The 24,201-nt window shown below is 39.8% G+C and overlaps 1 protein-coding gene across 1 annotated transcript; it reads right to left on the reverse strand.

The window, feature by feature from the left end:
* Positions 1-727: 727 nt before the first annotated feature.
* MOSPD1 (motile sperm domain containing 1) lies at positions 728-22,955 on the reverse strand. Its single transcript, XM_059910152.1, has 6 exons — positions 22,842-22,955; positions 10,970-11,224; positions 10,782-10,857; positions 9,098-9,315; positions 4,820-4,981; positions 728-2,400 (listed from the first exon to the last, which is right to left on the reverse strand). Exons 2-6 carry the CDS (start codon positions 11,121-11,123, stop codon positions 2,369-2,371), a joined length of 642 nt encoding a protein of 213 aa, XP_059766135.1. The 5' UTR covers positions 11,124-11,224; positions 22,842-22,955; the 3' UTR covers positions 728-2,368.
* Positions 22,956-24,201: the final 1,246 nt, after the last annotated feature.

Here is a 24,201-nt window from a genome sequence, read left to right on the forward strand (position 1 = left end):
CTACAAGCCAATAAGGAAAAAAACCACCCACCCACCAGAAAGCAGGGGGTGGGGGACCAAAGATGCGAATAAGCTCTATGAAAAGATGGTCAACCTCACTTTTAAGTTAATAAAAATTAAAACTACACGGATATACCATTTCTCAGCTATCAGATAGGCAAAACACATAGCTAATGAGACTGTGGAATGCACTCTCATGCGTTACTGGTAGAACTAGTCAGGAACTGGTAAAATGAATTATGCTCTAAGCCATGCAAAATATTATGCAGCTGTAATAAGAAGAAGGAGGATACTCTTTAACTACTGATATAGAAAGTTCTTCCTGGATATAGCGTTAAGTAGAAAAAAGCTAGGTGCAGTACAGTATGTAGAACATGTTACCATTTATATATAAAAGCATTAAAATAAGAATATATATTTGGAGAAACAAACGAAGTATATATAAACTCATAAAAGTGGTCACTTGTAAGGAGCTGTGTGGACAGGGATGGCGCGGAGAGATTTTGCACCTTTTTATAGTTTTTGATTTTTGAAGCACATAACTGTTACCTATTCAAAAACTGTAAAAACAAATAAACTCCTTCGGTAAATTAAAAAATTTAAGACATTTTAGCTCACAGATTTCACTACTTATTTTTGCTTATTTAACTCACAGGAATAGGAGACAGCTTTAGGAAACAGGAGACTTTGAGTTCCTCAGAGATATACCGAAACAAAATGTGTCAATCGTTGTGAAACTTAGGTCTCCATTTTCTTTTATTTTTTTAAAGTAATTTCTGTTCTGTACAATGTGTTATCACATGCACACACACGTGCGTGCACCTGCACACGCACACACACGCGCGCACACACACGCACACACACACGCGCGCGACTTGAGATGGACAGAGAAAGAAGGATAACCTTCAAACACAAGGGTTTTTTTTTTTTTACAAAGTTCAAAATAGATTACATTTATGTGCTTTTTAGTCATTACACAACGTACAGACATGATCCATTTAATGATTTATGCTCCCCAAATGGTTAAACAATGAGGATTTTCTATGAAAGAGTATAAGTAAAAGCTTTTACTTTAGAAGCAAAGTACTGTTTCCTGCAAAACCCAACCTCAGGCATACATCTCGTGTTTACATATATCCCTTGAGAATACTACAGTAGCAGTGCATAAGATCATTCTGTAAAAAGATCTGGAAGATGATTTTCAAGAGACTCAATACATTGTGCTCTCAGATAAAAATCCTAAGTCAAAAGATCAGATACTATAACAATAACAGTTAAAACCGCATATATATGTTAGAGATCAGAAGAGGCTATAAAGAAATGTACATAGTTGTGCTTTGGGGACTTTTTTTGGTAAAGTTGTTTTAATAATAAATACAAACTTAAAAAATGTCTCAGTGACTGATTAAAAAATAGACACAGATATTAAGGATTTTTTATACTTGGCTTAGAGTTTAAAGGTGAAAAATCATCTCCACATAAACCACCTGGCATTGGTAGTCCCAATCTGGGCCAGTAGCTTACAGTCAGGCAAAGGGCTGGGGAGAAAAGATAAAGTTATTTTTCCTCCTGTTAACATAAAGCATTATCCAGAGGTAAAGCCAGGTGTACCAACTAACTAAACAAATGCCTACCTTCCTTCAGAATTCTTAGACCAAACAGAATGGTCACCCTACTTCTTGGTGGCTGGACCACAACCTATCCTGTAGTTCACCAGATGAATTAAATATGTCCTGTCTTCTGTGAGACCCTAAGATAAACATGATCCCTCAGTACTTTATGCTTTTTCATTTTTTTACCTTCTACATTAACTGTATTAGGTACAGGTACATTTATATATAAAGGTACATTAACTGTACCTTCTCTATTAACTGTAAAACTCTTATTTTAGAAACACCATGGCGACTGTATATAATGATAGAGGACAAGGCATAATTTATATAGTAACATTGATGTTCGTAGCTAGGAAATAAATGTAATTTTATTTTCAGGCTGGTCAGTTTGCTCTTTTAGGCCTTTAACTTTGAAGGACACATGATCTCAACAATCAAAGTGAATTAGAAAAAAGATGAGAAAATAACAAATGTCTTAATTAAAGTCTTTTGCACGGTAGGCTTAGATATAAAAAGAATTTCTTCAAAAAATTTCCTAAGTGTCACTCAGAAGCTTCCTTGCTGTCTGTAACATAATGTGCTGGAGTCCTTGGAATAAAATTATAGAGTAATTTAAAATATATATTATACATTTGCAATGATTGTAAATCAATCAATAGTTTGTAGCATGTTAATGGGGTGAAATAGAGATAAAAGGCAGTCCACATTCATATTTTCAAGATAAATTTACTTCAGAAGTCAAGTGAATTCCTTGCTCATGTTCTAAGTATAGCCATTGTGATAAGACCTGAAAGAAAAAATTGGAGAACAGTTAAGGACATGCATTTTACAAAATCTTCCATTCAATAAATAATTGCTTACACCTCAATGAGCAAACAAAACACAGCACATAGGCAGGTACTCTACCAAGAACTCAAAATCAACTTGAATTTAGCTGATACTATACAGAAGAAATCCAATTTACAGCGATAGGCAGTCATTGGATAGATTTAATACAATCACTAATGTCTGGCCGTAGCTAATTTTTTAACCATCAAATATATCTCTCGCTTTATCCAGTCACATCAACTATAATAATAGCAGACATGGCATTTTAAAGTGTCAGTAAAGCCTGCTAATTTCATCAACAAAAACAATGCAAGCCTGTTTGTATCCCAGGGCCCTAAGGCACAAAGAGACAGAAGCATAGTATTTCTGCTTAGCTTGTTTCTTTTGAAGAGACTCCATACATAAAACCATAAAAAATTTTAATAATATAAGAATATCCTCAGTCCTAAATGAGTGGTTTTTAAAAAGTGAGTGATAAAGTACAGAGAAGGAAAATAATCACATAGGACTGGAGCAGTCAGAGAAGATGCCCCAAAAGGTCAAGCTGAAGTAAGCCTAAAAGATGGACAGGAAAGATATAGAACAGTATGATTGGCAGGCATTTCAGGTGAGCGAATGGCAAGAACAAGGGCATGGAGGTAGGACCGGGGCTCCAGATGAACTTTTTGGGGATCAGTAAATAACCTAACGCACTCTAATCAAGAATTTACATAGGGAAGCAGCGAGGCAAGAGTAACTCAGAGAGGACTCAGAGTGTGGAGAGTCTTCAATGCCAAACTACGGAGTTATACTTCATTCTATGGATTATGGGGAATCACTGAAGGTTGTTGAGTAGGGAGTGGTGGTGGTGAAATGAACACAGGATGGAAATCAACCTGACAGTAATGTGATGGATGATTTGTGGGGGGAGATAATGAGGGTAAAGGGGAGGAACAGGAATAGGAGGGACACAGACAGAAGTCGGAGACAACTTAGAAGACAATTTGGAAATTTTAAAAAAGGGAGCACACCAAGGAATTCTGAGAGAGAATACTGAAAAGGGTTGGCACCTCAGAAGAGGTGAGAGGAGACGGTGAGGAGAGTCATTCATCACCAGAACCCTAATCCTTGACACATGGTAGGTCCTGAATGAATGTTTGTTCATTTGAACTAATTAACTATAAGATTTCAGGCCAGGATGACTGAAAGAATGATTCAATAGGAAACAAGGGAACTGGTTTAAAGAGAAAGGGTCACAACATTAAACAAGGCTGCCCTGTTCATCTTTATCACTGTATGCACTTTGTATGTTTCCCTAGGATCAATTCCTAGAAGTAAAAATGCCGTATCATGGAATGTATGCATTTTACATTTTATACATGTTTTATACCATTGTAAATCAGCAAAAGGAAAATAACTGAAAAATACAGTATTAGGTACTAGATAAACAAGCTGAAAAGAACTAAATGTGAGCCAACAATTAAATCTTAAAATGCACTTTACCTCAACGTGCTTTTGAAGCAGTCTGTTTTACTTTAAAAAAAAGTCAAGCCACCACCATCACCCCACACACACATAAAGGCCACCACTACCACCTCCAGGCCATAAAAACTGCCTACACAGGGAGGGACAGAATAGGGGTGGGGCAGTGGGAAGTACAAACTATTGGGTGTAAGATAGGCTCAGGGATTTATTGGACAACACAGGGAATAGAGCCAATATTTTGTAATAACTGTAAATGGAAAGTAACCTTTAAAAACTGTATTAAAATTTTAAATAACTTTTTTAAGAAGAGAATCAACTGTAATCAATAGACCTCAGGCAAGCCATTTAAAGATTCTGGGCCTTGATTCGGGTTAGGAATCCTTGGCTTACTGAAGTTTAATGTTAGTGTTTCCATAATTCTCATGTTTTTTTGTTTTTTAAAAAAATTTTTTTTAAACCCCATATTTGTTTATTTATTTATTTTTGGCTGTGTTGGGTCTTCGTTTCTGTGCAAGGGCTTTCTCTAGTTGTGGCAAGCGGGGGCCACTCTTCATCGCGGTGCGCGGGCCTCTCACTATCGCGGCCTCTCTTGTTGCGGAGCACAGGCTCCAGACGCGCAGGCTCAGTAGTTGTGGCTCACGGGCCTAGTCGCTCCGTGGCATGTGGGATCTTCCCAGACCAGGGCTCGAACCCATGTCCCCTGCATTAGCAGGCAGATTCTCAACCACTGCGCCACCAGGGAAGCCCAATTCTCATGTTTTTACAAATGTATTTTGCAAGTATTTAGGACACAATTTAGTCCAGAAGAGATTTTTTGAAGAAAGAGTGGAATAAATAAAAGAACAATGTATTATTCTTTTCAAGAAAACAAATTGCCTACACATATGCCCCCAATGCATCTTTAAAACACTTACCTAAGATATAAGCAGCCACTAATTTTTGATTGACACTTAAGTGGAGGTAGAGAGGCACCAGCGATTCCACATCCCCCAGCGTGGGAAGCATCAGAGCTGCAATACACACCACTCCCAGGAAGACAGTTAGTAAACTAGGTCCTGAGGAGACAGTTCTGTTTTCTGTAAAAAGATAAAAGTCCCTGAGCTTGCTTCTAAAAACAACTTAAGACAAAAGTTCATTCACACAGACTGGCCACCCCTCACCAGGATTCTGGTTTTGTCTAACTTCTCTGATTCTTTCCCCATCTTTCCCATTTCGTGGGGCCTTATCTGTTGGACTTGTCTGGAAGCCCGTTACAGGATGGAATGTGAGGTAGTGAGTTCCTACTGAAGAGAACAGTGGGTATCATCCTTTCCCCACTACCCCACCGGAATTCGTAGAAAGTGTTCAAGCATGTATTATCTGTGCAGAGAATGGGCTACAAATAGATAGAAATTGAAGTTCTGGCATTTTCTTCCCGTACCCCCAGTGCATTGCTTGTGTGTACTCTACTGCAGTAGAGCTCCACTGCCTTCTGGGAGTATCTTTGGTAGGTCTCGAGGCAGGTTTGGTCCTAATACCTGCAGCATCCTGCTATCATTTTTGAAAGTGTTAAGGCGGCAAAAAGGTTCTACTTTAATGTGACTAAAGCTGCCTATGAAAACTCTTGCCTTCCACTCTACCCCCATTTATAGCATAGAAGTAAGAAAGCAGCAGAAACAATGTCAGGCAAATACTATGCTAAATGAAATAAATCCGTCACAGAAGGACAAATACTGCGTGATTCCGTTTATATGGGGAATCTAAAATAGTCAAAGTCATAGAATCAGAGAGCAGAATGGTGGTTGCCAGGGGCTGGGTTGCTAATCAATGGGCATAAAAATCTCAATTACACAAGATGAATAAGTTCTAGAGATCAGCTGTACAGCATTGTGCCTATAGTTACCAATACTATACTGTACACGAACATTTGTTAAAAGAGTAGATATCATGTTGTGTTCTTACCACCATAAAATAAAATTTAAAAATATTTATTAAAAAAAAATATATATATTTATTATCGGCCTGCTATTCTACAGTTCTGGTTGTGTGTGTACAATATTCATACCCATATTTTTAAGAAACCCACCAGCATTTTCTGTCATATGGCTTTTCCCACGACCCTTCCTTTCATTAAAAGGAATAGCCAACAGCAACACAATCTTTGTGTTTTATTAATGAAATAATGCTGTTCATTTTATTATTAGATGCAGCTTTTCTAAATTATTAATACCATAGCTGTTGTGTGAAGTTTAATTGAGCCTCACCAAAGACAGACAGGTGAAAACAAATTCAAATCTTATAGTGATTATTGCTTGAGATGAAACAATAGCATAAATGCCTAAAAACAAGTCTGTCTTTTGCTAATGAATGTAGTACTTTTATATTTATATTTGTTGCAAAGGTAGGTTTTCAAGGAAAATATTTATGACAACTACACTGTTCAATGCAAACCCACAGTAAAGATTATTTCAAGGAATTTTTACTATTTAAAGAAATTCCAAAAACATTCACATAAATGCTTGACATTTTTCAAAGTGGAAAGTTTTTCTGATACTACAGGGTTGTAAAAATTTTAGAGATATAGAAAACATAAAGGTTCCTCTGTAATCCCATCCTCCTAGAGATAACACTGTTAACAGCTTGGTATAGATCCTTTCAGATTTTATAAATGCCCATATAAACACGTAAAATGATTTTTTACTTAAATGAGACCATATTATACATACTGTTCTATAACTTTTTTTCTCTCACTTGGAAATATATTTGAACCTCTTTCTATGTCAATATATAACTATCTACCATTCTATCAAATCCTTGTAAATGTCTGCCTGACATTCCATCTTATGAATATTCGTAATTTAATCAATCCCCTAAATGACTTTTAGGTCAGTCTCAATTCTTTATTATTATAAACCATAATAAAGAACGTAGTTTTCTTAAGCCAGAGAGCACTGGCTCAAACCTGGCGTAGACATAGCAGTTCATTAATAATGTAATTAAGACAAACCCTCTAAGATTCAGCTGAATCTTTTTAAAATAACTTTTTAATGACCTGGGCTTTGATATTTTGTGAAAGTATGCTTTGTGGGTTTCTCTTCAATTTCTGCTAAATGAAAAAAAAAGAATATATATATATATATAAATATATAAATTGTATTTATGCACATAGACGAGGTCTAGAAAGTAACGTGGAACACATGTAAGCAGATCTGTTAAGTGTGTGGGATTATAGGTGCTGGTTGCTTTTTCTAATTTGTTACTACTATATGTCTTTTTATATAATACATAACTTGAGAAGAAATTTCTCATTTGTACTGCCTTTCACCACATTTTAAAGTCCAAATCTTTCACGATACAGCCTCCAACGATTTTTCCAGCTAAACTCACAGAGAGACCCTCACAACATTGTTGTACTTGCGGGGAGCGGGGAGCTCTACCGTGTGCTGTCGCCCTTGCTCTAGAGACTAGCGGGAACCGTGGAAACCTTGTAAGACAAAGAAAACCAGTCCAGCCGACCCTACCAGCTGAGAAGTCCAGCCTTCCTAGTGAGGCCCGCGCACATATTTCCTGTGTAACTACTGTATGCCGGGCACTGTGCTGAACAAGTGATGAACTTGATGAACAAGACAAATAGGGTGAACATAATGATGAACAAGACAAATAAGGTGTCTGCTTTCCTTGAGCTTCCTGACCAGGATGGCTTAGAGAGGTGTGTGGTGCTTTTTTTTTTTTCCCAAAACAGAGACCACCATGTGCTATGCCAATATCACCTATTCTATTCATCTACCTACTCCAATTTTACAATGAGAAGAATTCTCTAATGTACTTCAGATACAAAGGTTCGTTATAAAAATAAAATAAGAATAAAATGCTCAATTAATACACATTTGTATTTTAGGATGATTTTCGCTTGAATTCTAACAATTTAAAAAGAAAAGAAAAAAATATATATATAAAACAGTAAACTTTTAACCCTTATTATTGTTCGGCATTAAACCAGTCTGTTAAATACCAAAATGATCTGCAACGACCACTTTACTTTAAATTATAAAATTAACACCCCAAACCAAATGCTCAAATGGCCTTTCTTGTTCTACAGGAGGCATTTTAAAAGAGGAATCTTGCATTTCATATCTATTTATAAGTCAACTTCACAGTATTGATTGGACATCGAAGTGACATTTGACAGAGATTCTCTTTCAGCTTTGAAACATGAAAAACTGGTCCTGTCGGTTAATAATAGTTGCTGAGAAGAAAACAATCTACTAGTTACTACCTAGTTCCTAGTCTTGGTATCACCAGAAAATCTGGGCACTCCTCGCATGGAATGAGAAGACACTTGGCTCCAGTAAATCAAAGAGGCATTACTCCCTGTCTTGTCGAGATAAACATTCTAAGATGAACAAACTGATAGAGATCTATGAATTAATGTAATGACAAGTAGATGGTTTTTAATCCCTCATATATAATGTTGCCATTTCAAGGACAGCTGCTATCACATTCATATATCACGGTCAAAAAGTTTCCATGCTTTTCTATGGAAAATTTTATCTTCCTCCCCTTATAATAGGGTTGGAGGGAGATAATGAGAAGTTCAGAGGGAGGCGGAATGACGTCCAAGAGTTGAATATGAGGATAGTGTCGATGTTGAAAGAATATATCATAACACTCCTGAATATCTAAGCTGGAAGGAAATGAGGAATGGAGAGGGATTCAATTAATAGCCCACAGGGGATATTATAATCTACTTAGTTTAATTAACTTCAACTTTAATGAGATTTTTTTTTTCAAAATAATATGAACAGCGCACCAAGCTTGGCCTATTGCCAAACACAATCTCTCTCCTTCTTCGAATTAATTAAATGAGAAAGGATATAGGAAAGTCACAGAAACAAAAGTATAGAATTGCCAAATTGTGCTAGCATTATAAAGTACAGTGCCTGCAGTCTCAGGTTTTATAGATTGAAAAGGCTCTGGCAACGACTGCCCTCTCCTTACAGCCTCATCTAGTGGGAGCCCTTCTCTCCGCTGAAAGGCCAGCTCTAGGCCTCTTGTTCGATTCTAGGTACCTGATCTCTATGTTCACTTTTGAAGTAGTCGACTAGGTTTAGAGTGGCAGGTTATTGTTCTAGTAATTATTCTTTGCTCCCTGATTCTCTTAAAGTAAGAAATGTGTAAGACCTCAAAAGGGCTTTAAAAACAATCCAGACTACCTGGTTGAAACGACTGCTCAAAAAATAAACTTTCAGTTAAATGTTCCTTTATTCTTTTTTCCTCTTCTTCCTTTTGTTGTTCTTTTGCCGATGGGAGAAGAGTAGCCACGACCTCTTTCCTTCCTAAAGCCTTCCTCTGGCTTTGCTCGGAAACTTGGAGACGGAATTTGTCTATCACACCATAGTGACAGGATCGAACATCTCTATGACGAATCACACTGGAAACATTAAAAAAGAACATGCTGTTTAGGTTTCTGGGGGCCTGTCAAGCAGAATTCAGCAAGAGATTTCATACATATTAACTGACTATAACCAAATACTCAAATACAGAAATTTGCTAGTGATACTTTAAAAAAAAATCACAGTATAACCCAAAAAGAAATGGGTAATTCTGAAATATTTGATGAATAAGAGTCATCTTAAGAATGATAAGTAAAAAAAGTAAAAGAATGATAGGTAAAGAAAAGAATGATAGGTAAAGAAAATTCCTTTTAGCAATGACATTTTTTCCTGGCTATCTGTGTACAGCAATATTCACTAAACAGGATATGTGAAATTGTTTCTTCCCCACAAAAGTCTCATAAATTCCTATTGCCACTTATTTATTGTTCAAGTAACAAAATAACAAACCTCACCTACACTTAAAATTGAAGTCCGTGCACGAAGGCAAAAATAAGCAATTGAGTAAGTAGGTAACACAGTAAGACCAATGCAACAGAAGGCTTACAATGCATTTCTGTATTTCTCTGGAAGGAGTATATAAAGTACTATAATTTTATGCAAGTTATCTGCAGTGCCATTTATTTTACTTCATTCTTAATAGAGAACACAGAACAACTGGGTCAAAGGTAACACATTGATTAGGCAAGAGACTATATTTCTTTGCAATAGTCCGTGCTTATTACGTACTGAACGAAAATCAAAAGAAATGTGCAAAAACACGTCCTCAAAGATACATCATTTTATGGCTCTGAGATGATGAAAATGTATGCAAGAGAAAAGACTTCTGCTTCTCATTCTCAACGGAAGATTTAAACAAATACAGTTTACTTGGTAGCTTAAATTAAGGGCTGGTCATTGGATCCATCTGGTCACCACTAGTTCTAAAGTGAAAATTAAATATGAACAGCTTGAACAAACAATCAGTTATCTGACACTCTAAGACGAAGTTATCTGGAAGAGCTCAGATAACCTTTTACAGATGAGTAGTTATACACTCGCTTCCTGTTTGTATAGACTTTCAGTTTTATTAGCTGAATCATTTCAGATGAATTTATATGACCATTGTTCTGAGAGCATAGTAGCTCCACAAATGACACTATAACAGCAAGATGTTCCAAAGAGGGCTAAATTCCCTCTTATAGCTAGAGAAATTTAAAGGAATAAGTTAGAATGTTGCCTCCATAAATCTCCCTGCTATGAATAAAAGCACAACAGTGAGGAAGTGTTCGTGGAAATATTAACAAACACATCAGCTCCAACATAATGCATTATTGTTTGGCCAACCTGTTTAGAATTTCTTAGAAACTTCTTAAAAAGTATGTTGCGAGACAAACTCTCAGCAAAAATTCAAAATTTAATGAAGGCCTATGTGGGAGCAGCTTCAAGAAAAGATCTTTTTCAAGTTAAACACATAAATATGAACACACTGAAAACATGTTACCAGGAAGTGGTTGTGACTTACATATCCACACAACACTGAGGCTTTACTGCACCTGCAGCGTCAGCGACAACATACTTATTTGGAGTAGTACACAAAACTGAAAGAAAAAGTCACAATGGCCATTAGTGTTTTTTTAAAAAATTAGTTTCTACAAGTCAAAAATTAGTAGGGAGTAGTGAAAATCCAGAAAACACACCTAGGAGACTCACCTTTGAACTTTAAGGCAAACTCATAGGGATTATACAGCGTCAACACTTGCTTATGTGTTGACTGGTCATCTGCGTAAAATATCAGCTCTGTGGGAAACACAAAGACAGGAAGATTTCCTTCCACTAACTCTGGCTGTCTTTTTTGTTGATGCATTGGCACTGAATCCCCCTTGCTGCGGCTTCAGTTTTTACAGTCTCAAATCTATTTTGGGCTTTTCTTAAAATCACTTAAAAACTCCAAAGCATTTTGGCAATCTGGAAAGAGAAGAGAAAAAGCAAGCTGAGTGATACCTGTTATCATGAGTTAGCTATGACTAGCATGGTTAGCATGCATTAGAACAGTCCCCAGATCATTTAAACATGCCTTTTGACTTTTCCGCTTGGCTTACTTATACAGCTTCTACCAAACTATGCAAAGAAGCTTACACTTGCTCCTTTCACATTCAGGATATCAACCTATGATAAAGAAGGCTTCCTACTTAAAATTAATCACCCTCAAAAAGGTGAGATCAAAAGGATGTCACTCATTTAAAACCTCAGATTAAAAAAAAAAGTTTTAATCTGTCACAACTGATTTTATGTGAGCCAATCAGAATTCTTAAAGATGAAAAAAAATATAAAACAAAGTAAGCGTCCATGATTTACAAAGGAAAAACACGAGACTCACTTTTTTAACACTCATTTCAACAATGCTTTAGTTAGTGCCTTCTGGCAGCACGGGTGGAAGAGTTCTCTTAATCTATTTTTCTACCAAAACCCAAGACAAGGAAAAATGTCTTGAAAAGAAGACGCATATCCAAACTTGCTAAGCAGTCCTTGGAGTTTTCCATGAAAATTCAAAGTCAGTAAGCAGGCCTTGGCATGCAAGTGGCACCGTGCCTCCCCTCCTACATCAAGTACACAGACTTCATGAGAGCTATTTTCTTCCAACTTCAGAGACCTTTTTGGATTTCTTCTGGGGTTGTTGAATATGTTCCAGAGAGTTGTAGCCTGTCTGATAAGTAATGTTTCTGTATTTATCTCCTAATCTAATTTTGATCAACAACATTCTTATTTAGCTAGCATCCTAAGTGTGGCTTTTTAAAATAAAATGAGAAAGCTAAAACATACAGTCACAGAAAATGTTTGATTTTCACCCTGTAGATCACACCTATAAAATACAGTAGGCCAAAATCCATTTAATACTTTGCACTCAGGTTCTCATACACTCAGAGAGAAATATAACAAATGATTACATTGTTTGGTTGTTTTTTTAATTATTATTGTGGTATGACTGCTTTGCAATGTTGTGTTAGTTTCTGAGGTACCATTGTTTGGTTTTTACCAGCTATCGGGGCTCAGATTCTGATTGAGGCCTTGCCCACTTTTATCATATAGGATACTGTATAATCATGTATGCAAATTTTTATTCTTTTCTCTCAGCTGAACATTATAGGCCAGGAACTATGTCAAGAGCTGCACAGAGATACAAAAATGAATAATGCACAGGCCCTGCCCTCCAGAAACTCTGCCCTCCAGAAACTCAAGTATAATTGAGGAGACAAAATAAATATTTAAGCTACCTTGATTATAATGCATACCGTTGTATATAAAGCGCTAGGGAATTAGAAGACTGCATGAATAATTCTACCTGGAAGAGAGGCCAGGAGACAACATTTGGGGTGGCCCTTAAAGAAAAGGATACGAGCTTCTGTGCTGGGGGAAGTAGGTAGGGAGGGCATTGAGACCTGGGGATCAGCATAAGTGAAGACACAGGAATGTGAAGGTAAGGGAGAACCTTGGTAAGGTCATCATCCACAGGCTGCCCCAGATTCCACTTTCTATTTGTATACTTTACAGCATGCATGTAGCCCATAACAGTGTTAGGTTGTTTTTTGTTTTTTGTTTTTTTTTTGACTAAGCTGAAAGCGCCTATAGACATATTTATTAGTAATAATATTTTACATTTGTTTAATTCACAACAGATTACAAATTCTTTATTAATTACGTATACTGAATGAACTGATCTATGTAAAGCCTTTAGCACTGGTTATAGGCAAGGCGCTGTTCTAAGTATTTGTTGTTATTACTAAATTAGGAAGAGACCAAGGGAGATAAAAAAATGCCAGCAGGCCTCTCCTAGTCCAGTATTCTTTCCACTATACCAAACTAACTGGCCATTTCAATAAAATAAAACTAAGGTTATTCTGAAAAGCATCTGATTAAATCATTTTAATTCTGAGTTTTTATTTGCCATGAATTTCTTTTCTTTCCTAAGAGCCATACATATTTCTATTTGGATAATGTCCTCTCAGAAGTTTGGCATGTTATTTTTTTCAATAGAAAATAAGCTCTACAATTACTTTCTTAGTAAGCTTGGCTACCAGGAATAGAACATCCAAATTTGGCATCACTAAATAATATTCAACATCTTATTCTAAAACTCAGTTACGCTGAGAATTTAGCTTATGATAAAAGGTGACATCTCAGGCTTCCCTGGTGGCGCAGTGGTTAAAAATCTGCCTGCCAATACAGGGGACACAGGTTTGATCCCTGGTCCGGGAAGATCCCACATGCTGCGGAGCAACTAAGCCCGTGCACCACAACTACTGAGCCTGCTCTCTAGAGTCCGCGAGCTACCACTACTGAAGCCCGCACGCCTAGAGCCCGTGCTCCGCAACAAGAGAAGCCACCGCAATGAGAAGCCCACGCACTGCACCAACGAGTTGCCCCCGCTCGCCACAACTAGAGAAAGCCCGCGCGCAGCAACGAAGACCCAACGCAGCCAAAAATAAATTAAAAAAAAAAATTTTTTTTAAAGGTGGCATCTCTAATTCATGGAAGATAGTTCAGTCAATAAATGTTGATAAAACCAGGTATCCATCTACAAACACAATTGAGTTTATCCCTCACTCCTTATAAAATTCCAGAATTTTATTATGGTAAATTCCAAATGGATCAAAGCTTTAAATGTATAAAAACACCAAAAGCATAAAGGCACTAGAAACCATGGAAAATCTTTTTAATAATCTTAGGCTTTCTAACAACCAGGAACCAAAAACTATTAATAAATTCAACTATATAAAAACTTTTAAAGTTCTGCATGGCAAAAAATTTTATAAGTAAAGCCAAAAAAACATTTTCAGTTCATATCATAGGCAATGTCTAATTGCCCTACTATATATAGAGGACCTCCAAATCATTAAAAAAGACAACTCAATATAAAAATGAGCAAACACTATAATATTTTATAGAAAAGGACATACAAATTGTTTTTAAACTTACAAAAGGATGTGTAACCTCACTCACAAGAGAAATACAAACTAAAGCTATACTTGAAATACATGTTTTTACCTGTCAGATTGGCAAAAATCAAAAAGTTTGATAGTACATGGTGGGAGCAATCAGGCATGTTCTTACATTGCTGGCGGGGATATAAATATAAGTTGGTACAACCACTATACCTGCCAAAATTGAATGCACCTGACCCTCAGATCTAGACGTTCTACTTCTAGGAATTTCTCAGGCATAAATATTCCCCTTGTGTGAAATCATATATGTGACAGGGCTTTTTTTTTTTTTTTGCAGCACTGAGGATTAATAAAATAATTTATGTGAGGCACATAGAACGAAGCGTGGCACGCAGTAAGAGCTAGTTGTTGTTGTCAATAGCAAAAGATTGGAAACGGCCCAACTGGCCATTAATAGGGAATTCATTAAGTAAAGTATGATATAGCCATTCGTTGGGATACCAGCTATCTGTCAAGAAGAAAGGGGAAGCTCTCTGTGTGGTGTGGATATGGACTGATCTTCAAATGCAGTATTAAGTGAGAAAAGCAAGGTGCAATGCAGAGAGTAGGGTATGCTACCATTTGTGTAGAAAAGGAAGATAAAAGACTATGTAAACCTATTTTCTTGGGTATGGGTAAAATATCTTTGGAAGGACAGCCAGGGCTGCCCCTGGAAAGACAAACTGAATGGCTGGGGACAGGGGTGAGAGGGGAGTTTTCTCTGGATACCCTTTTAAATCTTTTGAGTTCTGAACCCCATGAAGACCTAATTCAAAACTAAAAAAAAAAAAAGTTGACTCAAACAACAACTCTACTAGAGGCTAATTTGAAAAGGGTCCCAGGTTTTTTTTTAACTTTTATTTTTATTTTATTTTTTTGGCTGTGCCACATGACATGCATACCCCCTGCAGTGGAAGCACAGAGTGTTTACCACTGCACGGCCAGGGAAGTTCCAAAAAGGTGCCAGTTTTGAAACATAAGAAGGAATTTAGAAACAATGTGTGAAAAATCTGTTGATTACATTTTCCATTTATGATCTTTTAATAACATTGAAAACCTTAAACTATGTGTTAAATAGAATGATTTTTTAATTATTTAAAATAATTTTATATGCAACAGAAACTCATTACAATGGGAAGAACCAAGATTTATTTAAGATGACTTGAAAACTTAGGAAAATGTAACACTTTCTTACAAAGGAGTATGAGATGGTTTATAAAGCTGGCTGGGGAGTCCAAATTAAACACACAGAACAAGTGCTAAACTCTTGCTTCTAACCTCAGGAAGTTAGTTGGCATAGGTCAGAGTAGAAATTTTGCTAGCTTTAAATGATAGCTTAGTAGCAATTCTTATTTTTGAATTTTGAAGCTTTCTCTTTATGAGTTGAATATTTTCCCATGAATTGTGAATAGGCTGTCTGTCCCCTAGTCACCATCTTAAAAGTGTTGAATCATTTTTGAGCAGTTTACTATCTCTTTTCGAATTTGTGTTCCCATTTCTCACTTATCTTGGCTAAGATATAAATTGCCTCCCAAACTCTAACCAGAGGAGATTAGGGAGAAATTAGCACCAGGTCACCAGTGCAATAATACAGACTCTGCCAACAAACATGATGGATACCTGCCTTTAATTGATGGTTTTCCAGAGACTAACACTTTCTCTTTGCTCTAGTCAATATTGCAAAATGATAGAGTGCAAAAATTCTGGGGAGAGATTATACACTAAGCCGGTAAAACCTCACTGTGAATCAGTTAATAAGGTTGCTTTCCAAAGTCAAACACACACAGAGTCAAAGGATGTCAGCTCCTAACCCTTCTTATTTTACCAACAAGGAAAACAGGCCCAGGATGGTTAAGGGTCTTACCCAAGGTTGCACAGGATACTGGTGGCAGAACTCTGGTCTCCAGACTCGCACTTCCCTACACGATAATCATCTCCTCTGCGTCTCAGTTCAAAAACCCTGCTTCGGGGACTTCCCTGGTGGCACAGTGGTTGGGAGTCCGCCTGCCAATGCAGGGGACAGGGGTTCGAGCCCTGGTCCGGGAAGATCCCACACGCCGCGGAGCGGCTCGGCCCGTGCGCCACAACTACTGAGCCTGCGCTCTAGAGCCCACGTGCCACAATTACTGAGACCCGCGCGCCTGGAGCCCGTGCTCTGCAACGGGAGGGGCCACCACAATGAGAAGCTCGCGCACCGCAGGAGACAGCGGCCCGCTCTCGGCAACTGGAGAGGGCCCACGTGCAGCAACGAGGACCCAGCGCAGCCATAAATAAATAAATAAATAAATATTTTAAAAAAACACAAAAAAACCCTGCTTCCCTGATGCTGATGGCAACACATGCCCTCATCTCTAGGAAATTCCCCTGCTTTTCCAGAAGAGAAGAGTTCCCAAAGGATGATCCAAAATTCAAGTCTTGATGCATGTGTTTCCTTTTCAGTTTTATCAAGAAAAAAAATTGAGAGACAATTTCACTTACTAAGTTGCGCACGCTTTCTTTTCCTGATTGTGAAAGCAGAGCTATGGCTGTCAGTAACTATTCATTAGGGTGATAATAACCAAGGTTTATTTTATTCTTCCTCTCTGGACACCAAAATTTTACACATTCTTCGAAGCCTAGAACAAATGTCCCCTCTTTATGGCCTTCTGCTACTGTTCTGATCTACAAGCATTTCACTAATTTTATTACATTGTTTTTTAATGTACTTACTGGATAGAGTGAATACTTTGACATTTGTTTTGTGTGGACAAATTGTGACTCCCCAGATTTCAGTCATTATGCTGTATTGTTTTTCTGTGGGGTTTTTGTTTGCTCTGTTTTGTTTGTTTTGTTTTTTGCATCCAAAGACTCAAGCTCAGTGTTAGGCACTTAGAAGATACTGAACTTTGGGCTTCCCTGGTGGCGCAGTGGTTGGGAGTCTGCCTGCTAATGCAGGGGACACGGGTTCGAGCCCTGGTCTGGGAAGATCCCACATGCCACAGAGCAACTGGGCCCGTGAGCCACAATTACCGAGCCTGCGCGTCTGGAGCCTGTGCTCCGCAACAAGAGAGGCCGCGATAGTGAGAGGCCCGCGCACCGCGATGAAGAGTGGCCCCCGCTTGCCGCAACTAGAGAAAGCCCTCGCACAGAAACGAAGACCCAACACAGACAAAAATAAATAAATAAAATTAAATTAAATTAAAAATAAAAGATAGCATCATGTAATGGCAATTCTATAAATCTGGGTTTAAAAAAAAAAAAAAGAAGAAGATACTGAACTTAGCAGTTAATCTACAGGTATCCACTAATAACTGTCTCCTCCATCAAGGAACATTCCCCTTCCCCATAGCTGAACACCCTTCATCCACGAAAGACAGGCAACCGATCCCAATTAGAGGAACCGTAGCTCTGGTGGCTGCTTGCCATGGGCTGCAGTCAGAGGAGAACGGAGAGCATCGACACTCCCAGCTGCCTCTCCCCTCCTCCCTCCCTCCCACTTCCCTCTCCTCATCTTCCCTGCCTCCTCGTGCCCAACTGGGCCAGCAGGGTTTAGAAATCTGAGGCTCTGACATACCCCTGACTTAACAGGGAGACAGAACCACTGGGAGCTGGTGGTACAGGAGACTGCCTCATCCTTTTCCTGATCCCAAAGCACAGAAATGCAAACATGAATGAAACTTAAGCGAAAACCTTATGTGTGCACACCACCTTGTGACCAGTCTGCAAACTACTCTCCCACCAAAAAAAAAAAAAGCCTCAACACACTGAAATCCTCACCCACACTTTCCACCATCAGTCCAGAGAGACCAATACCCCAAGTGTGATCATTTTCTCTGTCTTCCTCACTTTGGATGGACCAGAGGAAGGGAAAGATAAGGCTCTGAGATAAACAGGGGAGTTTCGAGATCTTTTATCCCCAAAGGTTCAAAACCTGGAGACTTAAAGAGCATAGAAACCCCTTGCAAACCATATGGTCATTTGCCCTCCACCCCCGCCCCGCCCCGCCCCGCCCTTATCTGGGGGAGAGGAGGCTGCAAGAAAAATGAAATAAGTGATCCTTGGGGATTCTTGCACCGAAGTGGTTCAAAGTTTGAAACAGTTAAGGATGATTTGAAGTACAGCCTCTCCCAGAAACTAGTGACCCATCTGCTTGGCTATGGTGCACCAGCTACTTACTACCTGTGCCTGGCTCTTGTGTTTACTGATTAGGGTTCCCAGCTCCACCTCCAGGCCCAGCTCCCTTTTATCTGGGCACAGGGGCTATCTCTTTCCTCCATACTTGGTGCAGTCCTTGCCAATGGCAACTGCATAGTAAATAGTGAAGAGCAGTATGTTCTTTTGCTTTACTCTCACTGGTATTGAAACCTCTCCTTCCTTCCCATTTCATAAAGTCAGCTCTCCTCATCTCTGAGTTTCCAGTATCGTCTATCAGGCTTTTTAATGGCCGGTCTGTTCCTAAAATCGGCTCTTTCACAAGCGATGTTCTAATGTTCACGCTATATTTTTAAATGGTTCACTGCTCAATATTAGGCAATTTTGTCTTTATACAGTTTCGAGGGTTTTTTGTATAATTTGATATCTTACTAATGAGATTGACTGCTATCAATGATATGTAGTGCTAGGCTATTACGTATTTAAGATGTAAAACTTAAGTAGTGTACCTTTTAAGGTTTAAAAGAAATAAGGATGGGGAATTCCCTGGCGGTCCAGTGGTTAGGACTCCGAGCTTCTACGGCAGGGGACATGGGTTTAATCCCTGGTTGGGGAACTAAGATCCCGCATGCCACGCAGCGTGACCAATAAATAAATAAATAAATAAAAGAAATAAGGATGCCCTCCAATAATGTCTTTTTTAAAACATTTCTTTCAAACTAGTTCTTTCCAACCCTTGTTTTACACTATCCCAATGTCTTCAGTTATTTCATGATGTATGTGCAATTCTGAAAATCTATATTAATTCATTATAGGAAATACATATGTTGCTACATAGAGCACTCTCAGAAGTTACAGAATCACAAATTATTTCAACATTTACTGAGCACTTATTATATACCAGGCACTGTGCTAAAGCATATGGAGAAAAGATGAAATCATGGTCTCAGCCCTCCAAAATGAGTCTAGCAGGAAAAACGGATATACATAGTAATTAGGATAAGATGTGACAAGTGTTAAAATGCTGATAGATACAAAATGCTCTGGGAGCATAAAGAAAGTGACAGTCTGCCTTAAATAGGGGTTTGCAGTAGGAGTGGAGGGAGAGGGGGGTGAATTCCAGGGAAGAGTATGTGTGGAGGCATGAAAGGGACTCTTAAAATGAGCTTTGGCATTGCTTGTGGTTAAAAAATAGCACGTATGGGGGAGTGGCAAGAGAGAAGGCTGGAAAGGTAAGCTGGAGGCAGATGGTGAAAATCCTGTAAGCCAAGTTTGAGAGCTTTAGACTTGATTCTGGATGCCAGTGTTTCTCAAAATGTCGTACCAGACTAGCAGCAGCAGCTTCACCTGGAAACTTGCTAGAAATGCAGATTCTTGGGTTCCCCCCAGACCTACTGAATCAGAAATTCTGGGGTTGGGGCCCAGCCATCTGTGTTTTAATAAGCCCTCCAAATGATTCTGGTGCACACTATGCTTTGAGAAGCACTGCTGCAGGCCAAGGGAAACCTCGGAAGGATTTTAAGCAGGGAATTGACTGGATATGATCTGAAGTAGGAAACTGGTTGCCATTGACCAGTCAAGCACAGGGCCTGACTCCAAAGTAGTTACAGTAAAAAAATAAATAAATATTGAATGAATGTGGCACGGAGACATGAGGGCCTACACTAAGGCAGGAGGAATGGAGAGGAAACAGATTTCAGAGATGTTTTTCAGGTGGCTCAAGTTCAATCAGGTGACTAGGGTATATCCATACAAAGGTATAACCAAAATGGTTTTTATATAAAAGCAAGCTATAATTTTGTCAACTGTATCAGCTACTAAGTGTTTTAAGAAGTGGTCCACACAGACCCTAGAAAAAAGGGGAGGTCAAGAGCAATTTCTATGTGTTCCCACAGTGTCAAGACCAAAGGGTGCCCTGGCTTGTACATGAATCTCTGGTCTGCTTGGCAGTTCTACGTCTCCCTTTATTAATAAACTGGTATTCATCTTAACATAGAAATCTCTTGTGAGTTTGGTTAATATGGATCAATCCCTGAGACTGACTGATAGTTTCTAGATGTGCTGGCAAAATGTAATTTTGAACCCTGAAAAGCTGAAAACCAGATACTGGTTCTGATGATCTAATCAAGGTACTGCCAAGGTAAGACCCTGCTAGAGCTGTCTTTTTATTCTAATTTCATCACTGATCACATAGCCCACTTAATTCAGGAAGAAGCTGGAATGAGTGAAAGAATAAGACTCTGTACTATGCCCTGAAGATCAAGAAAGTCAGATGGAACTGTTATTTCTAATGTTTAGCGGAGGCAATCTTCAATTCCCTGATAGAGAGGAGGAGAGACAGGTACAGGTCAACCTATACGGTTAATTAACCTAATGAGAATTTTGCAGAATGCAGTTCCTGTTTCTATTAGGATTCTGGGTACTTCTTGTTACTTACTGCATGTTCCTTTTAGTGGATACCAACATCTTGCCTTATTTGACCAGCTTATTTTATCCAAGAATAGTGCCCAATCAAAAACTACACCATTTTATGGAATTTGAGAGCTATTAGGGGCTCTGGAGATTAAAACAAAACTTTCATATTACACATGAGGAAATGGAGGGCCTCAAAGAGTAAATCACTTAATCTATTTATTGTAGGGCAAGTTTCTCCAGAATGCTACAAGGTGGCAAAACAAGATTCAGAACACTAATAATCTAAGTTTCAGACAAGATTTTAAATTATTTTCCATCTTAAACTTTTTAAAATCAGAAAAAGAATAACAAATTACTTCATTGGGCTATTAGAGGAATGGGAAGCTTTTCTTGCAGTTTCTTGTTTTCTGCTTTTCAGAAATTGGAGTTATATGTAAAAGGTCCATGAGAAAAAAACTGAAAATAAAAAATTTAGGAAGAAAATGTGCATGAACAATTTAAGGGGAGAAACATGCATTATGTTATAATCTATTTGTTCTATTTTCTATCTTTGCCTATAACATGGTAACTCTGTACTGAATATTGTCCATTACATTTAATTATATTCTATAAATAGAGGGAATCCAAATAAAGGGAATTCCAAATTTTCAAATATCCTGGTATTTGAGTAAACCTCTTATTTTGAGAGTTCTAGAAATGCTTCAGAAACTAGTTTAATCTCGAATCCTGTTTGGATATGTAGACGTGAACAACTTGAAAGGCACATGTGGCCCCGTTTCCTGTTTTCCAAACTTCCCACTGCTTTATAACCAAATATACGTGTAATCTAAAAGTTGGTGTCCACTCCCTATTCAATATCCTGTATATGATATTTTCTCGGCAGAGATTTCCCAGCACTTAGAGGAAACAAGTGAACAAGATTTTCACCATCAAGACTATATTAAATCCCATGTGCGCCCTGCCTGAAGAAGTAGATTTTGGTCTGGAATTCACATTAAGAACACAATGCGTTCCGAAAGTACAGGACTGCTTTTTAGGCAAGATCCAAAGGACCCAATTTTTCAGGTTTCCGTCCTTCTCTTAGTTCCCTCAAATGTAAAAAAAAAATCCGGGACCTTTTTCACTTAACATTTTCCCTCTCGCTCCCCGAAGTGAGGTCTCTTCGATTCTACTGGGGCAGAAATGCTACTTCAGTCCGGAGAGGACAGATGTCAGTTACTTTACCCAGAGGGGACACCACAGAGCACTGACGAAGGGCTGGAAGGCTGAGAAGGGAGTCTCAAACGATCCATCCTAGGACTTCAGCTCCACCAGCCCAGGGCCCAGCCTTTCCAGCCCTCGTCCCCACACCGGCCGGCTCCATGTGAAACCGGTCATGTGAGCCTGTTTACAGCCCAGCAGCTGGTGCAACCATCAGGATCCGTGCGGAGGTCCAGGAAGGGGGAAGACACAGGCCACGTACCCCTTACATCCCCCGCCAATCATTTCAAGAAGGCGTTTGCTCTCACTCCCAGCCTCTCCACCCTGCTTTCATCGCCCTCCAGCCATCCCGGGACGCCTCGCTCCAGCCCCGCCGATTTCCTTCCAATTGCTCGCCGCGGGGACCCGCTGGAGTGGAGGAAGGACGAGGACGGTGTCATCCCGAACAGGGAGTCCACCTCCCTCCCCCAGCCCTCCTCGAAACATCCGCCAAAGAGTCGTCCCTGGAGCCGCATCCCCGGGGCAACCGAACTCTGCCGGGCAGGCACCGGGAGGATCCAGAGCCAGCTGCCTCCGCCCGGGCAAAAGCGAAACACACACGCGCCAGCCCCACCCGGGGGCGGAGATCCGCGGGCGGCGGGGCAACTGACAGTCAGAGATGGGGCAGAAAGGACTCCATCTGCCTTCCCCCCACCTCCCACCCGCGTCCCGGCGCCACGGAGCCCGGCTGTCAGTCACAGAGCCAAGCTCGGGGTTTGGGTACAGCTCTTTCTTTCCGCGGGGTCTCTTGGCAACGTAACTTCCACGTCTTCCCGAAGTCGGAGGAAGTGGGTGACGGGACGGTGGGGGACTCTCACCTCGGCAACACCGGGTCCTCGGAAAGCAGCTGCGACTGCTCCCTCCAGTCCTTTGTCAGCATCTCTAGGCTGCATTGCCTGCTGGGATACCGGAGGACTCAAATGCCACCTCTCTCCGCCCTGGAGGATGAGCTGCGGTTGCGGGGTGGGTGGGAAGAGGGAGAAGAGGTGGAGTCGGAGGCGGGGCCGGATCCGGGGGCGGGGTTTCCTTACTGCCACCTGGCCTCTGGATTTCTCCCTGCTGTCTCTGACCTTCCCCTCCTCTCCCTTCCTGTCGCCCCTTGAGGAAGGAGAAAGGGGACTCTTACAGAGGACCATCTCTCATTGCACTTGTTAGGCAGTGACCCTTGACTCCTCCCTCGTCTTATTCCCCTACACACACACACACACACACACACACACACAGAATGAGGACAGAGGCTAGTTGATTCTGCCTCTGAGATGTCTTATTAACCACCTCTTTCTCCACGCCATTCTCAGTGCTACAGGCTCTGTTTAGGCCCCATGATTTTTTGCTTGGACTGTTGCAGTAGCCTCCCGATTGGACTCTCTCCTTCCACTCTTGTCTTTGTCTAAACCATCTCCCAGACGGCAACCAGAGAGATTTAAAATGTATACGTGACAAGTTACTCTTCTGCTTAAAACCTTTCACTGTCTCAGCAGTATCTACAACCCCTTAGCATTTTATATGAGGTCCTCTGCAATCCTTTTCTGATAACCCAACACTTGAGCCCATCAACTGGCCATCCATGGAAGACAGTGGGGCCTGGGACAACTCAACTAGCGCTGGCTGCCCAAAATACTCCCCTTTGAGAGGAGGCCACACTGTCAGTAATGCTCATAGGCCCCTTGAGTATCATTAAAGAGAATTTTCAAAATTAAATTTGAATCATGTCCATTAAGGAGAGTAAGGTACAGCCACTCCAGGTCCCCTCCCCACAAGTATAAGGCCCAAAGAATTTCCCCCAGTTGTCCCACCCGAGCAATGGGCTGCCAGTAGATCTCCCTTGGGCTCAGGCTTCGGATGCCTTTGCTCACAGATTCCCACAGTTTATAATGCCCTTCTGTCTTTCAAGGCCCAGTGGAAATGTCACTTCCTCCTGTAAACCCTCCAGGATCGTCCATGAGAACCATTAACTCCTGCTCCACCATCACAGAATGTTACTTTTTCTGCTTTGCAATTCTTCCTGACTTAGGTAATCACTAGTCATGTATATGTCTTCCTTTCTCTCCTGCCTGGGCTAAGAATTTCTCAAAACCCACCCATAGCTGGCAGCAGAATGCCTGATCCAGAAGAGACATACAATTGGATGAAATGAATGAAATCCTTCAACTTCACTGCATCTGAAGCCCTAAGTAG

The sequence above is a fragment of the Balaenoptera ricei genome, chromosome X, assembly GCF_028023285.1.
Source record: "Balaenoptera ricei isolate mBalRic1 chromosome X, mBalRic1.hap2, whole genome shotgun sequence".
Classification (NCBI taxonomy): Eukaryota; Metazoa; Chordata; class Mammalia; order Artiodactyla; family Balaenopteridae; genus Balaenoptera; species Balaenoptera ricei.

What these genes read in the sequence shown, in the direction of transcription:
- MOSPD1 (XM_059910152.1), bottom strand. Translation starts at nt 11,123, where the DNA reads ATGCATCAACAAAAAAGACAGCCAGAGTTAGTGGAAGGAAATCTTCCT. An exon ending in TGAGCAGTCGTTTCAACCAG is followed by an intron (nt 4,982 to 9,097) that starts GTAGTCTGGATT and finishes ATCTTTTTACAG; the next exon opens with AAAACAGAACTGTCTCCTCA. An exon ending in AGTGGCTGCTTATATCTTAG is followed by an intron (nt 2,401 to 4,819) that starts GTAAGTGTTTTA and finishes TTTTTCTTTCAG; the next exon opens with GTCTTATCACAATGGCTATA.